The 16961-nt window shown below is 46.9% G+C and overlaps 1 protein-coding gene across 2 annotated transcripts in view; it reads left to right on the forward strand.

Moving 5' to 3' along the window:
- The window catches only part of LOC133139312 (immunoglobulin superfamily member 21-like), a 251621-nt gene that overhangs the window by 160351 nt on the left and 74309 nt on the right, over nt 1–16961 (forward strand). For both annotated transcript variants that reach the window (XM_061258762.1, XM_061258763.1), the window contains exon 4: nt 5357–5475. In XM_061258762.1, the coding sequence (XP_061114746.1) occupies nt 5357–5475 (119 nt within the window). The remainder of the gene's footprint in view (nt 1–5356; nt 5476–16961) is intronic.

Consider the following 16961-nt stretch of genomic DNA (forward strand, 5'->3'; position numbering starts at 1 on the left):
TCATGACAAACTTGGCTTTTCTGAAAAGGTATCATGACAAACCTGGCTTTTCTGAAATGGTATCATGACAATCTTGGCTTTTCTGAAATGGGATCATGACAATCCTGGCTTTTCCGAAACGGGATCATGACAATCCTGGTTTTTCTGAAATGGCATCATGACAAACCTGGCTTTTCCGAAATGGTATCATGACAATCCTGGCTTTTCTGAAATGGGATCATGACAATCTTGGCTTTTCTGAAATGGGATCATGACAAACCTGGCTTTTCTGAAACGGGATCATGACAATCCTGGCTTTTCTGAAACGGGATCATGACAATCCTGGCTTTTCTGAAACGGGATCATGACAATCCTGGTATTCTGAAAAGGTATCATGACAAACCTGGCTTTTCCTGGCCTGGTTTCTCTTGCAGGAGAGATTTTAAAACCCGATGAGGCTAATCTGGTAAAGTAGAGTGAAATAAATGGATGGATAAATGACTCACTGGGCTTCACTCATTATTTTAATATTGTTCATTTCCTGTTTAAAAAAAAACACCAAAAAAAAAGCATGAAATAAAAGCAGACATTGTGAACTTTCCCCCCCCTGGTAATTGCTTTATTCGAAAATAGAAATGTGATTAATACAGATGAAAAACATCAAATTTGACACAACCAATTAATTTCCCAGTACTATAAAGCGTATATTTTCCAACTCTCCACACCATGGTCACATTCAATAAAAAGAAATTCTCAGCACTGAATACAAAAACTAAATTCTTCTGGAGTAAATGACATTGTAGTTACTGTACACGGACGCATAATGGGAGTGGGCATTTGCAACTCAAATCAAACGATTTGATTCAGCACCTCGCTTTCAACCTTGGTAGCGTCTGTATATATTTATTCGGCGCAGATATGGGTAGTCAGACTGCACAAACATGGTGATAAGGCCACACGGGTGATTTCACAGCCAGATAAGATGGATATTTTTGCACATGACCAGTGAGATTCCGATGCATAAGGATGGGAGCTGTAGAGCTCCGTGCCTCTCCTGTATAAAAGAAATATTTAAAAAAAAGACCTCCCTCCCCTTCTTAAGATGCAACTTTTTACCGCGGAGTCGGTTCTGAGCGCCACACGACGCCGCGGCTGGAAAACAAAGACAAATGTTCTCATTTGAAATGCATTACGGCTCCGCGTAAAACCCTGAGCTGCCCCCCGCCCCCCCGGCTGCATCCTCCGCGCCCCGGGAGCTGTCCGTCACTCCTGGCAACGGAGCGATATCTGCATCGCACGCCGCCAGAAATCCTCGAGTAGTTCTGGACTCTAGAGTAGCTCCCGGGTTTCTTCTCTTCCTCATTTTCCCCCCCTGTCACATCTTCTCCTTCATCCACAGCGACTTTCAGTTAGTTGGACCTAACAGGGGACAATCCCCCCCCTGGAGCAGTGTTAAGGGCCTTGCTCAAGGGCCCAGCGGCTGCGCGGATCTTACTGTGGCCACCCCGGTGCTTCCGGGTCCCAGGCCTGTACCTTAGCCGCTCGGATGCAGGCTGTCTCCCGTGTGTTATGGCCCGGCCATTACGCACTCATTAAACGGTGCTTGGAATCTGGGCCTTTTCTTTGTGTGCTAATTGTAAGTCACTCTCGATAAGAGCGCGAGCTAAAGGCCTAAAATGTAAATGTAAATGTTATTTACAACATCTGCAGAATCCATCTATCCTCCCTGTATTTGCTACCCAGCTCATTATTCTGGGTCCTTCTGCTGCCCTGCCTGCCCGACTGCAGCTCTCTCTCCTGGTCTCCCGGCAGGGGCCCTCTAGCTCTGACTGCTTCTACAACCAGCCCAAATACACACACACCACTACTCTACAACCAGCCCAAATGCACACACACCACTACTCTACAACCAGCCCAAATACACACACACCACTACTCTACAACCAGCCCAAACACACACACACCACTACTCTACAACCCGCCCAAATACACACACACCACTACTCTACAACCAGCCCAAACACACACACACCTCTACTCTACAACCAGCCCAAACACACACACACCTCTACTCTACAACCAGCCCAAATGCACACACACCACTACTCTACAACCAGCCCAAATGCACACACACCACTACTCTACAACCAGCCCAAATGCACACACACCACTACTCTACAACCAGCCCAAATGCACACACACCACTACTCTACAACCAGCCCAAATGCACACACACCACTACTCTACAACCAGCCCAAATACACACACAAACACACACACACACACACACACACACCACTACTCTGCTCAACAACCAGCCCAAACACACACACACCTCTACTCTACAACCAGCCCAAATACACACACACCACTACTCTACACCAGCCCAAATACACACACACCACTACTCTACAACCAGCCCAAATACACACACACCACTACTCTACACCAGCCCAAATACACACACACCACTACTCTACAACCAGCCCAAATGCACACACACCTCTACTCTACACCCAGCCCAAATACACACACAAACACACACACACACACACACACACACACACACACACACACCACTACTCTACTCAACAACCAGCCCAAACACACACACACCTCTACTCTACAACCAGCCCAAATACACACACACCACTACTCTACAACCACACACACACACACGCACACACACACGCCACTACTCTACGATCAGCCTAAATACACATACACACCACTACTCTACTCAACAACCAGCCCAAACACACACACACCTCTACTCTACAACCAGCCCAAATACACACACACACCTCTACTCTACTCTACAACCAGCCCAAATACACACACACACACACACACACACACACACCACTACTCTACAACCAGCCCAAAACACACACACACACACACACACACACACACACACGCACACACACACACATCACCCCTGTCCTCCTCCCCTCACTGGCTGTCGGTGGTGCCCCAAAATAAAATTCCAGTCTCTCGCCCCCGTCTGTGGAACGGCAAGGGTAACTGCTCCCTCTTACCGGCCATCTATCACCAAAACCCTCCTGTTGGGGCCACTGTGCATCACATCCACCAATCACTCCGCCATCCCCTCCCTAACAGGGCCCCCCTCTCAGTCCCTCTCCTGTACTCTACTCGGTGGTGGCAGCCTGAAGCCTCGTGGCTAGTTTGCCTGACTGGGGCCTGGGAGGTTGGTGGTTCAAGCCTGAGTTTAGCCACTGCCGTTGGGCCCCTTGAGCAAGGCCCTTAACCCCACATTGCTCGAGGGGCAGGGGTTGGCCCCTGCTTAGTCTAATCAACAGGAAGTTGCTTTGGATAAAAGCATCAGTTAAATAACTGCACCCTGGGCCCTCGGTGGTGAAATGAGCTCTCTAATGCGCCAGGACAGCCGAGTTACTGTCACGGAAAAGTCTCACGGTAAAGTCTCACCTATTTCTCAGCTATAAACATTTCCGCTATGCAAAAATGAAAACCGCGTCCCTTATACCCCCTTATCCTCTTTGCTGAGAAGTAATACTACGATCTCTCTATCGCTCTTGCACTTAGCCGTGGCGTCTATCTATCTGTATGTTGGGGAGATTATGTATTGACTGCTGCTATCGATCACGACCCTGATGATGTAGCTCCCGTGTCGCTCATTGTCTACGCCCGTGTGTGTGCGCTCGTACATCACCCCGGATGAGTCTGTCTGCTAAATGTACATCTAAATGCAAACGTACAGTGCATTCGTCATGCCCTTTATGCTCCCCGCCTATGCTTTCTCGAACACTATATCCTACAACCAATTTGCCACTGGAAGCACAACCAATCCGAGCAACCACCCCCACCACCCCCCCACCCCCCCTTCCCTGCATCTGCTCTGGTGCTTAACTTTTATGTCGTCGGTTTATGTGTGCACCGCTTGTACACAGGTTCTGTGTTAACCGCTACTATCGGTTGTGTGAGCCTAATGGCTCGACATTGGGTCACGGCTGAACCTTTGTGTTGCGGTATGCACTTACGGTATGCACAGTAAATAATATAAACTCCTCTTAAGTGTGCTGTTGGCGTAAAGGGCCTGCTTATAGGCCGGGAACAGAGTGTGTCGCATGACTGAACGCACGGAACATTCATGAACCGTTCTATTTGCGTCCGACGTAGACTGCGGCCCTCGACGTTGGCAAAAAAAAAAGTATCCACACTCCCCAAGTATAAATCCATTAAAATGTAATCGGTCACAGTTATGCTCAGTCGCCAGACTATAAACTGGCCTGTAGGTGCGTGGCAGTGTTTGCTGAACCAGAGATTTTGACCTCGCCGTCACGGGTGTAGGAGACTGCCGTACCCGGACGCTCCTGATTCTTCCCTTGTAAACATCTTCTTTTCATAAACATGACAATGCATAAAACTACAGGTCGCACAACTCAATCATCATAAGGCATCAGCTAAGCAAATAAACAGCAGCTGTCTGACTTAATAAGCGCATTTGCCTCTCGCTAAACAGAGATTGAACTATAAGCTTTCCACTGGCGGGCTTGTGTTTATCTACCTTTCTGAAGGGCCACTCAATGCAGCAATTAGCCTGTAAGAGCTCCAATGGATTTTTAAAAATGTTTTTTTTTATTTTTTTCATTTTGAGACTTCGCTGAATTTATCTGCCCTCTCTGCTGATACACGTTATAAGATCATAGGAGTACCTAATGAGGAAAACAGGCTATTAAGCCCATCTACCATTGTCACTCAGGCACTTCTGTGTACAGTATGATTGCAGTTTTTCCTGCGGTGAATTACACTCACCAAGCACTTTATTAGTTATTTATTAGACTTCTGCTGCTGTAGCCTATCCCTTGGAGTTATGATGTGTTGTGTGTTCTGAGATGCTCTTCTGCATACCACTGTTGTAATGTGTGGTTATTCGCGTTACGGTCACCTTCCTGTCAGCTTTGACCAGTCTGGCCATTCTCCTCTGACGTCTCTCATTAACACGGCGTTTCTGTCTGCAGAACTGCTGCTCCCTGCCTTCTTTTTTTGTTTTTTTTACACCCTTCTTTGCTAACTCTAGATACTTGTGTGCATGAAAATCCCAGGAGATCAGCAGTTACTGAAATACTCAAACCACCCTGTCTGCCAACAACAATTATTCCACACTCTAAGTCACTTAGATCACATTTTTTCCCCATTCTGATGGTTGATGTGAACATTAACTGAAGCTCCTGACCCGTATCTACAAGATCGTATGCATTGCACTGCTGCCACACAATTGGCTGATTAGATAACGGCATGAGTAAGTAGGTGTAATAAAGTGAAAATGTTCCTAATGAAGTGCTCGGTGAGTGTATATGCTCTCAGTCACACTTCCTGTCTGTCGGTATCCCAGGCTCCCGGAAGTGCGAATCGCCGACAACGGGCCCTACGAGTGCCACGTGGGCATCTACGACCGGGCGACCCGGGAGAAGGTGGTCCTGGCGTCGGGGAGCGTCTTTCTGGAGGTGATGGGTGAGTGGCTCTCATTCTTCAAACGGGCAGTTTCATGGTTAGTAGCACGTTAGGCTGCTCGGGGAGGGGGGGGGGGGAGGGGAGGGGAGGGGGGGCATTAACAGAGCGTTGCTGCAAACGTCAAAAGTGTTGCTGCATGTGTGCTCAGTCTACTTACCCTGTGTAGAAATACAGGTAGGTAGGTAGGTAGGTAGGTAGGTAGGTAGGTAAGTAAGTAAGTAAGTAAGTAAGTAAGTAAGTAAGTAAGTAAGTAGTAACCCTGCATTGCTCCAGGGGAGGACTGTCTCCTGCTTAGTCTCATCAACTGTACGTCTGCCAAATGCCATTAATGAAATAATGAATGAATAATGGTAGCAGATGTTACAACTGCCAGATAGTAGTATGATAAAGTTCTACGCAGCTACAGAATAGAGACTGCTATGAGCTTCTATAACCATCCGGAGGTAAATAACCCTGTCGCGCTCTTACGTAGCTCTCTATTGGACGTCACCGTGCAGACGCACTGCATGTGTAATGTCGGTCACCGTGGAATTGCCCAAATGATTTCGCTGTATGCTTCCCGGCATGCGGCTGCGATGCGGTGTGGCGTTCCCCGGCTGAGGCTGGAGTGAGATTCTGGTACGGGAATGGCGGAAAGGGAATAAAAAATGAAGTATCTCCCTCAGCGACCGTTCCCTGCGGAGCTCAGAGGAGGGAGGAGGGGTCAAGATGTTCCCTTCAGCCCTCAGGAGTTGGCTCAGCCCGTTACTGCGATGTTTTTATTTGCGAGAGTGTCACGCAGAAGAAGAATGGAAAGGTGATCATTAGTGGTGCTGGAGCTGTGCGATAGTGTGCTATTTTTACCACCGCGAGACGGCTGTCTCTGTCTCTGTCTCTCTCCCTCTCATCCTCTCTCTCCCTTTCTCTCTCTGTCTCTCTGTCTCTCACCCTCTCTCTCCCCCCCCTCTCTCTGTCTGTCTTCCTCTGTCTCTCACCCTCTCTCCCCCTCTCTCTGTCTCTATTCCTCTGTCTAACATTCCCTTTCTCTCTCTCCCTCCCTCCCTCTCCCTCTGTCTAACTCTATCTTTCTCTTCCTCTGTCTCTCCCTGGCTAACTCTCCCTCACTCTCTCCATCCCTCTCCATCTCTCTCCCTCTCCCTCTCTCTCCCCCTCCCTCTCTCTCTCTCCCCCTCCCTCCCTCTCTCTCCCTCTCCCTCTCTCTCTCCCTCTCTCTCTCTCTCTCTCCCCCTCTCTCTCTCTCTCTTTGCCTCTTCCCCACCACGGACCACCTCGTTGCAGAGGGCCATTCTGCTCTCCATTGGTCATTATAACTGATCATTTAGTGATTAAGGATGAGACTTTGGGAACTTGTTTTATGCATTACACACACACACACACACACACACACACACACACACACACACACACACACACACACTAATATTTTGAGCAAGACACCTAACCAAAAATTTATCCCGACGAGCTGATCGGTACCGTACAAGAGGCATCAATTGTAAAGCGCTTTGGCTGAAATCACAGTATAAAATGCTAGACCATTTACCATATTTGAACTATATGCTATAAACCTACATAAAACTAAAATGCGCATGGCATAACCTGTCATAACCAGCCAAGAAAGCATTTTAGAAACCATGGCAAGCATAATGTCACTGCCGTAATGTATGCAGTGACTTACGAAGCAGTTTAAAAAATTATCTTCTGGGTGTCTCGGTGGCGCAGCCTGTAGAGCACTGACCGCATGCTCATTGCGAGCCGCGACGTCGGCGGTTTGAATCCGACCGCCTGACATTTGTCGCATGTCTTCCCCTCTCTCTCGCTCCCATTCTTCCTGTCTCTCTATACTATATACTGTCCAATAAAGCTGAAAAAGGCCTAAAATATATCAAAAAAAAAAAAAAAGAATATTCTTCCAGGGGAGCCGATTCTCGGTCCTGCCAAAGCCGAGTTTGGCTGGCTCTTGTTGAGCGGCATAATTGGCTCGCCACTCTGAATGAGGGACTCGCCATCGTCATGGGCGAGATGATATGGCTTTAAGAAGGTGTGTCCTTCTCAGGATCGCCTGATCCATGCGGGCCGCTGAGGGATGGGGTCGTTGATGGTGTGAGGGGGTAGAGCAGTAGGGAGGCAGGGATGGGGGGGGTATTAGCACTGGATAAGATTTGGGAGCTGGCTATGTCTGGACATCTTTCACCTGCCCTCCATTAAAGCAGGAGATGGGAGACTTATTGCACTGTGGTTGAATAATATCGTTGCTGGAACAGAATTATGCATAACCCATGAATGTGCTCAGTTCCCCAGCTAACAGCAATAATTGGAATAGATAGGGTACAATTTGTATATTAATAAATACACAGACAATATCTGCTTCAAAGTATTCATAGCATACATTATGTCATGACAAGATGTAATGCCCTGTCATGACATGCCCTTATAATTCAGTGTAATGCCACACTTATAACAGTTTAATATAGGCTTTATAGCATGTAGTTCTTGGAGAATATTGCCCTGCTGCATATAATGTTTATAGAACCAATTTTCAACCACTGAGCTTGAATTATTGTACAGCTATACGATGTTTTGGTACAGAGTGCCGGCCCGTCAACTGCATATTTTTAAACCCGAATTTAAGGACTATAAACACAAACAGAGGGTGAGTCAACATTTCAGTGAGCCAGTGATAGGAAGGGATTTACAATGGTCTTGTAACCATTTTTTACAAGGTTTCTTTTTTTTTGTTTTAACACAAAAATCTTACATATTGTTCCTTTAAATAACTCCACAAGTCCCAGTAACCGCTGCCCTTGTCTCTCATCTCCGTTTCCGCGCGGCATGGTGATATTTCCCCAGGGCCGCTGTCGGGACGTATCGGAGAGGCTCTGTGTTTCAGCGGCGCTGAGCGCTGACAGATTGCGATAAGGCCCCGTTAGACTAAACTCCGAACAGGAGCGGGACGCCTCCCGATGTTTACTGTCCACACATCCTCGCGCAGGACTCCAGGAACCTGTAAACATCTCCAGATTTAGGTCACACGTTGTTTTTAAGGGCCTGCTGATGCTGCCGTCTGTCGGAGCAGAGGGAAGTCTGCTGATGTGGCCCAGCTGCTGAAGGCTTTCAGCACGTGTTGGCTTCTGTAAATGGTAAATGGTAAAATGGTTGGCATTTATATAGCGCCTTTATCCAAAGCGCTGTACAATTGATGCGTCTCATTCACCCATTCATACGCACACTCACACACCAACGCCGATTGGCTGGCATGTGAGGTACCAACCAGCTCATCAGGAGCATTTGGGGGCTAGGCGTCTTGCTTCGACACACCCAGGGCGGGATCGAACCAGTTACCCCATCCGACTGCTCTTACCGCCTGAGCTGGTGTTGTTCTGTCCGTGTGGATTTCCCGTGCTTCCACAGGAAAAGCTTCTGATAGTTAGTTGAATTTACATATATATATATATATATATATATATATATATATATATAGCGCTTTTCTCACACTCAAAACACTTTCCAGTGATGAGGGGGAAACTCGCCTCAACCACCACCAATGTAGAGCTCCCACCTGGGTGATGGGATGGCAGCCATTTTGCTATTTCACTGTTTTAACAATCAAAACCATCCATCATTTTGTTTAAAATGTAAAGCAATTTCAATATGTAGATTTATATATAAAGCATTTTTTTTAAACATACAGTAGGTCATTTCGGACTTCTAACGGTCAAGAGAGGAATTGCAGCAACAAACACGCTCAAACCACAACACTGTTTAACCTATCCCTTCTCTGTGAACGCGCTGACATTGAAATGCCATTGGCTGTGGCAATTTGAACCAATTTTCAATTCAATGCGCTTGAATCATTGTACAGCTATAGATGTTTTGGTACAGAGTGCCGGCCCGTCAACTGCATATTTTGAAACCCGAATTTAAGGACTATAAACGAATACCAGCCAGGGTCAGTGAGCCTTTTTCAATGATAGGAAGGGATTTACAGTGGTCTTGTAACAATGTTTTAACACAAAAATCTTGCCTATTGTGCCTTTAAGTTCATTTCGAGTCCATTATTTGATAAATTTGTAACTGCTACGGATTTAGAAACAAAGTTTGGACTCCCGCCACACACCAACTGAGGTGGAGAGGGAGAGGAACCGTTTTTAGCCTATTAAGTAAGGCGATGATTGGGTGGCAGGTTGAAAGAGCCTTTTTTTTTGCAAAAGGGTGTCGTGGGATCTTTAATGACCACAGTGAGTCAGGACCTCGGCTTACCGTCTAATCTGAGAGACCGTGTTTTCCGACCTCGAAATATGGCAGAATTATCAGTGAGCGCTCTTACGTTCAGCTCTGAGGACCTGTCCCTGCAGGCTTGTGTGGGCAAGACGGGCTTTAATTGTTCACACAGTGATAAAATATCTATTTTAATTATATAGATATTTTTTTAACTGACAAACATACCACACCGCCTAGTCATTTTCTCTTCTGAAAAAAATAAAATAAAAAATCTTAAATGAATAATGTGTTTATGAAGTTATATTTTTAACACCATAGATAAAACCCCTAGAATAGGGATTTGGGGGGGGGGGGGGGGGGGTACGTGTGGGTAGGGGGAGAGAGGCAGGGGGGTAGAGCAGTAGGGCGGCAGGGATGGGGGGTAATAGCACTGGATAAGATTTGGGAGCTGGCTATGTCTGGACATCTTTCACCTGCCCTCCGTTAAAGCAGGAGATGGGAGACTTATTGCACTGTGGTTGAATAATATCTTTGCTGGAACAGAATTATGCATAACCCATTAATGTGCTCAGTTCCCCGTGTAAATTACAGTGTGTGTGTGTGTGTGTGTGTATATATGAGAGGGAGTGTGAGGGAGGAGGGGGTTGAGAGAGTTAGTTAATGGGAATCCATCCAAGGAGGCAACTTTTCCAGAGTCTCATAACGAATTAGGAGCAGGAATTCTAACTTCAGCGGGTTCTTGCCCTGGCATTCCCTCAGAAAGCGTACCCTGCCACTCATAATTCCTCTCTCCATTTCAAACCTTAGGCACTTTCTGCTTTTTTTTTTTTCTCCCCCCTCAAGTTCGGGCAGAAGGTAAATTTCCTCTGCCCAGCAGCTCAGATAATTCTTTGCTCCCCTGGTTTATGAAGGACCTGGAAGGATGCTGGCAAAACCCAAGTAAAAATGCAGTATTTTCTCCCCGGATCCACGTGCGCGCTGGCGTTTTGGCACTTCTCCTAGCAGGAGGGCAGTGGTGCTCTTTTCACTGATGTAGGCTTGTGTACCGGGGGTTTATTCACGTGTGGCGTGGTCTGAAGGGCGGCCTCTTTCTGAGTAGCGCCCCCTTCTGTCTGTAGCGTAGCGGTTAAGGTAAATGCCTGGGACCCGCAAGGTCGGTGGTTCGATCCCCGGTGTAGCCACAATAAGATCCGCACAGCCGTTGGGCCCTTGAGCAAGGCCCTTAACCCTGCATTGCTCCCGGGGAGGATTGTCTCCTGCTTGGTCTAATCAACTGTACGTCGCTCTGGATAAGAGCATCTGCCAAATGCCAGTAATGTAATGTAAGGCAATGTTAAGCGGCGTTGAATGCAGCATTTGATTCCTGTGAAAGCAGCTTTCGCCTGGTTTGAATAAAGCACAAATACAGAAGGAGGGCAGGGCTGTCTGCTTTCTTAAAAAAGATATTTAAAAAAAGCATACCATGGTGTGATTGTTGGCGTGTTGGCGGCAGTTGGTGGTTCGGGCGTCTCAGAAACTGCTGCCCTCCTGGGATTTGCACACACAACACTCCCTGCAATTTGCAGAGCGTGATGAAATAAACAAAAAAAACATCCAGTCCGCAGCAGTTCTGTGGGCAAAAACACCTCGCTAATGAGAGAGCTGTTAATGAGGTCGGAGGAGAACGGGCAGGCTCGTTCAGGCGAACGGAAGGGCCACGGGTGCACAGATAACAGCTGTTTACGACAGCGGTGTGCGGAAGGGCGTCTCCGAACACGCAATGCGTTCAACCTTGAAGCGGGTGGGCTATGGCAGCAGAAGGCGGCCTGTGGCGTCGTGGTTAAGGTACGTGACAAGTGGTAGCTGGTTGACCAGTTCAGACCAGCTACCAGTTCGACATGGTTTAGCTGGTTGACCAGTTCAGACCAGCTCGACATGGTTTAGCTGGTTGACCAGTTCAGACCAGCTCCCAGCTCGACATGGTTTAGCTGGTTGACCAGTTCAGACCAGCTCCCAGCTCGACATGGTTTAGCTGGTTGACCAGTTCAGACAAACTCCCAGCTCAAGATGGTTTACTTGGTTGACCAGTTTAGACAAGCTCCCAGATTTACATGGTTTGACCATGGTTTGTCTTGAAACAAGCTACGCATGTCTTGCTCATACCCAGCTATATTCTTTCTCAAGCTGGTCAAGCTGACATAGCTGGACTTCATAGCAGGGTGGAGAAACGTCAGATGCTCTGACAAAGCATGCAGATAGTCGGGTCGGAATTGGGCTTAAACTGCATGAATCCATTGATCCATCCTGCCTTGTGCCACTGGAGCAGTCTGCTGCTGCTGGTGTAATGGCCGAGGGATTGATCTCCTGGCAGACATTAGGCCCCTTGATACCGGCCGAGCACTGTGTGAATGCCACAGCATGCCTGAGCATTGTTGACCATGCACACCCCTTTATGGTCACAGTCTACCCTGTTTAAAATGGATACTTCCTGCAGGATAATGTCACGAAGCACGAAGTCTCTGGTGATCTCAAGCTGGTTCCATGCACCGGAGAGACCTTGACATCCCCCGGAACTCAATCCATTAGAGCACCTTTGGGATGCGGTGGAATGGGAGGTTTGCCACGTTAATGTGCGCCCAAACAAACTGCCGCATCGGTGATGTTATCGAGTCTAAATCCCTCAGGAACGCTTCCAGAACCTTATTTGACTCCATGCCGTGAAGAATTTGGGCTGTTCTTGAGACAGAAAGTTCCACGGATAAGGTGTGAACTGAGTGAGTGTGTCCACGTATATATATAATATACGCAGAATAACACACACATTTTACAATGTGTCTAATATTAATAAAGTTGGAACAATTATGCTATGTTGTGGATGGCGCAACACATTCCTGTTGGAGATCTCTCCTCTCTCTGTGGTTCTGGAATTTCAATTACACAGTTGGTCTAATCACTTGATTAATTATATGAATTCGCGGAGTCCCCCCCCAGGGTCCTAGCATGCAGCCAGCCCTGGTGCTGTCAGTCAAAGGCATTTTTAAAGCCGTCCGTGGCAAATGACCTTGAAACAATGCTAAATTAGTTCAATTGAGCGGATGATTAGATCAATTATGTTTCGCAGAGAGCCTCATTTGTAATGAAAATCAAGGCAATCCTTTGGCCCTTGTGGGCCATAGTGGCGGTGCCTTTGGCATAATCATATCACAGTACATGAAGGGATTTGTTCACTCTTAATCACTGGTAAATCACTGTGCTGCAAGTTAAACAAGGAATAATATATTTTTTTCTTTTTTCTTTTTTCTTTTTTTAAATAACTTTTGATTTTTTATTTGTGCAATAACATTGGGCATTTTGCATTACAGATGAGCAGAATACTCATAGGTACAGCATGAGTAATGAAATTGCTGTAGCGTAGTGGTGGCCTGTAGCGTAGTGCTTAAGGTAAATGACTGGGACACGCAAGGTCGGTGGTTCTAATCCCGGTGTAGCCATTATAAGATCCGCACAGCCTTTGGGCCCTTGAGCAAGGCCCTTAACCCTGCATTGCTCCAGGGGAGGATTGTCTCCTGCTCAGTCTAATCAACTGTGCGTTGCTCTGGATAAGAGCGTCTGCCAAATGCCATTAATGTAATGTAATGTAATGAAATGTGAGATTCTGAGTCCTTTGTGTTCTCATGCCCTTTCCACCCAAGGTCAGCATCAGAAGCCCTTTTCTGGAGGTCTTGACTGAACTTGCGACGGCACCCAGCTCCTCCTGTTGCCTCAGGGTGTCTTCCTGCCCTTTCCCTTGCCTGAGGGGGTCTTCGGTTGAAACGTTTTGAAGACCGCTGGGCTCGTATTTATGAACACAAAATGGAGTTAATGAGTTCGGACTGTTTGGGGATTAATTACGCCCTTCGTTCCACAAAAATTGGTATTCTTTTCAATTACCGCAAACTTAATTAAGCGGTTTATAGTTTTCCATTATCTCTCCTTTCAATAAGGCTGAACCCCCATTCCCCGATCCCCAAGCCCCCTCAAGCCTAACGCAATATGCATCCTAACAGTCACAAATGTGTTTCTGTCCTCTCCCATTCTTAGCCTCATTTGATCTCTATCTATCTATCTATCTATCTATCTATCTATCTGTCTGTCTGTCTGTCTGTCTGTCTATCTCTCTATCTACGTATATCATGCCTCTTCAGGTTACGCCTCTCCCCACCCCTCCCTACCTCCCTGTCATTTCTAATTGGCTATGTTAGCTGTGACTAGTTCTCACAACAATGTATACTGTGCTTGTTTTATTAGTACTAGCGTTGTGTTTGCTAAGACTGTTTTATAGTTGCTTTTTTTGGCTTGTTTAGCTTTTTACTTGTTCATGTTTATATTTGTGGTCACTCTAGCACTTGGAACTACTTTCCTCTAGAACAGTCGTCACCAACTCACCAAGGTTTTCATTTCAACCCTAATTTGGCACACCTGACTGTACTAATTAGTAGCTCAATGCAGATAGCTAGCTGTTGAATGAGGTGTGCTTTGTTTGGGTTGGAGTAAAAACCTACAGGATGGTAGATCTTCAGGAACAGGGTTGGGCAGCCCTGCTCTATCTGTCAAATGGGGTGTGCTTTGTTAGGGTTGGAGTGAAAACCTACAGGACAGTAGATCTCCAGCAACAGGGTTGGACAGCCGTGCTCTAGCTGTTCAATGAGGTGCGCTTGGTTAGGCTTGCAGTGAAAACCCACAGGATGTTAGATCTCGAGGAACATGGTTGGGCAGCCCTGCTCTAGCTGTTCAATGAGGTGCGCTTGGTTAGGCTTGCAATGAAAACCCACAGGATGTTAGATCTCGAGGAACATGGTTGGGCAGCCCTGCTCTAGCTGTTCAATGAGGTGTGCTTGGTTAGGCTTGCAGTGAAAACCTACAGGATGGTAGATCTCCAGAAACAGGGTTGGTTACCACTGCTCTATGGTATTCCCTGGTTATGGATATGCACTCTGGCTCAGAGCGTCTCCTCCCTCAGGAGATCTGCCAGGCAGTGGCAAATTTGCATATATTTCCCCACAAATTTAATTACAGATTGGAACTTGGTTGTTGGTTCACTTCCAAGCTGGGGCCTACTGTTGACTGCCACTGCAAAAAATGGTGCTTCTGTCCTCTGATTTAATTTAGCTATTTGAGAACTCTGAAGAACCTCCTAGCACTTATGCTAGCGGAAGCGCTGCATGCGACCGAGTTAAACTCATTATTTACGGAAAACTTTGTTTTAACATTTGGAAAATGGCGAGCGGGTGACACGCTGAGCGACAGAGCGAAGTGAAATGCCGGCTTAGTTTATATATTTATTTGATTCCCCCCGTCACGCTGAGCTGTTGTTAAAAGATAGAATAGATACCACTGGTTATTTCCGGTCTGTAGATGGGATGGTATTCTCTCCACAGGAGGCGATAGGCTTTTTTTTAATATGACAGTCACATCCAGTTATAGGCCATTGTTCATCTTCAAGCAGCTCTGCCATGTAGCACTGATGGACTGGCGATGTAAGATGGCCTCCAGCACGCCGTGAGAATCCCAAACCCCCCGTCCCCTGCCCACCCACACCCTCCCTGCCCTCCACCAATGCTGCAATTCGTGAGGTGGAAACATCACTTTTCTCAAGTAAATCTTTTTTTTATCAAAGCCAAAGCTACATGCAATTTTCCCATCTTTTATTAGAAATGATATTTCATTTTTTAAGTGACTGTAAAGTGGCTCGATTTCACTTTATTTTTTAAATAACCATAAATTATCACAGTGGGACGTATCCACTACACATCCGGCAAATATCTTTTCAAAGACCACCTCCCCACCCCCCACCTTCTGAACGTCTCCCAAAATGTACCACCTGCAAGTAAATTGTATTGGAGAAGGAGGGAGACTGGGAGAGGGATACGGTGGGTAGAGGGATTAATGGCGGAAAAATAGCAAAATCTAAACTCCACATATAAAGGCCCTGGTCAGGATTCAAACCCAGGATGTTGTTATTTTGAGGCAACGGTGATCCACGGCACCAAAGCTACAAATAGCTCCAAAGCTACAAATCTCTATGTACAAATCTCATGAAACTATGGGAGGAGATATGCAATGAGACAAAAACATTTATTGGCCAGTAGGTCAAGGCATTCTTGATGTCATGAAAGACTCTCACCCAATAGAGTCCCTGTGATAAATTGAACTCCACCCATTCAATGCTCACGTAGGAATAGATGGATTGTGTAGACTGGTATAAGTCGATATGGCAACGCATTTGATTAATTTTGTTGATGATTAATGGATACCATAATCACCCCGTTCAGTATAGTCTGAATACATGGATTTGACTCACTATAAGTATTTTTTCATGAAAGAATAACTGTAACAGACTGGTTCCTTTAGTCTCCCTGCGCATCCACTCCATTATACATTTTCAGTTTGTTTTATTTTGAAGTTGTTGCCTGGCAGGGTTAATGTAGCCGACCCAAACTGAACATCCATTTTATGCCTCTTCTGATCTGAATCTTACTGTACAAAAAGCTGTTCTCTGCATGGAGGCCTTTGTTCTCTCTCTCTCTCTCTCTCTCACTCCCCCTTTTACTCTATGCCCCCCCTCTCTAGCTCCCTGTCTTTTTTTCTCTTCAACTCTTCCTCTCTTTCCCCATCACCCTCTTTTTTTCCCATTTCTGTCTCTCGACATCCCTCACTCCTGTGCTCTCCCTCCCTTTATGTTTTTGTCCTTCTGGGGTGTTTGTTCTTCTCAACAAAAAAAAAAAAGGCAATGTCTCTGTAGAGAGAGGAGCAGGAACACTGCCATCAGGGCAGTATCGACAGAGGAATATTATTCCCCCAGAGCTGACTCTGTACAACAACAGCAGAAAAAAAAAGCATGTTAATTAGCAAAGGCCTCCGCAGCGATGACCTGGCGGCCCGGCGTTTGAATGTCAGCGTGAGCCGCGATGTGTTCCGATCCGCCTTCTGTCCGTCCGTCACTCCGCAGGAAACAGAAATGCGACAGGTAGTCTCTGCGCGTCCGTGCCGCCGTCTCGGCAGGGCCCGCGGAAACTTCTGAACGGCGGGCGGATGAAACGAACACGGCGTGAAGAATCTTTCCCGATTCCCCGCCCCGGCGGTCTGATGAATCAGAATCGGGAGTGTGACAGAGGCGTAACATTACCGCGCTCTCACCTCTGCCTTTCGTCGCCCACGCCCGATTTAGCACGCAGTTCGGCGCCCGCCTCGGCCCGCGCCGGTCTTTTCCCGTTTCCTCTCCTCTCCCCGCCTCGCGTTGAAGACGCGTT

The sequence above is a fragment of the Conger conger genome, chromosome 10 (genome assembly GCF_963514075.1).
Source record: "Conger conger chromosome 10, fConCon1.1, whole genome shotgun sequence".
Classification (NCBI taxonomy): Eukaryota; Metazoa; Chordata; class Actinopteri; order Anguilliformes; family Congridae; genus Conger; species Conger conger.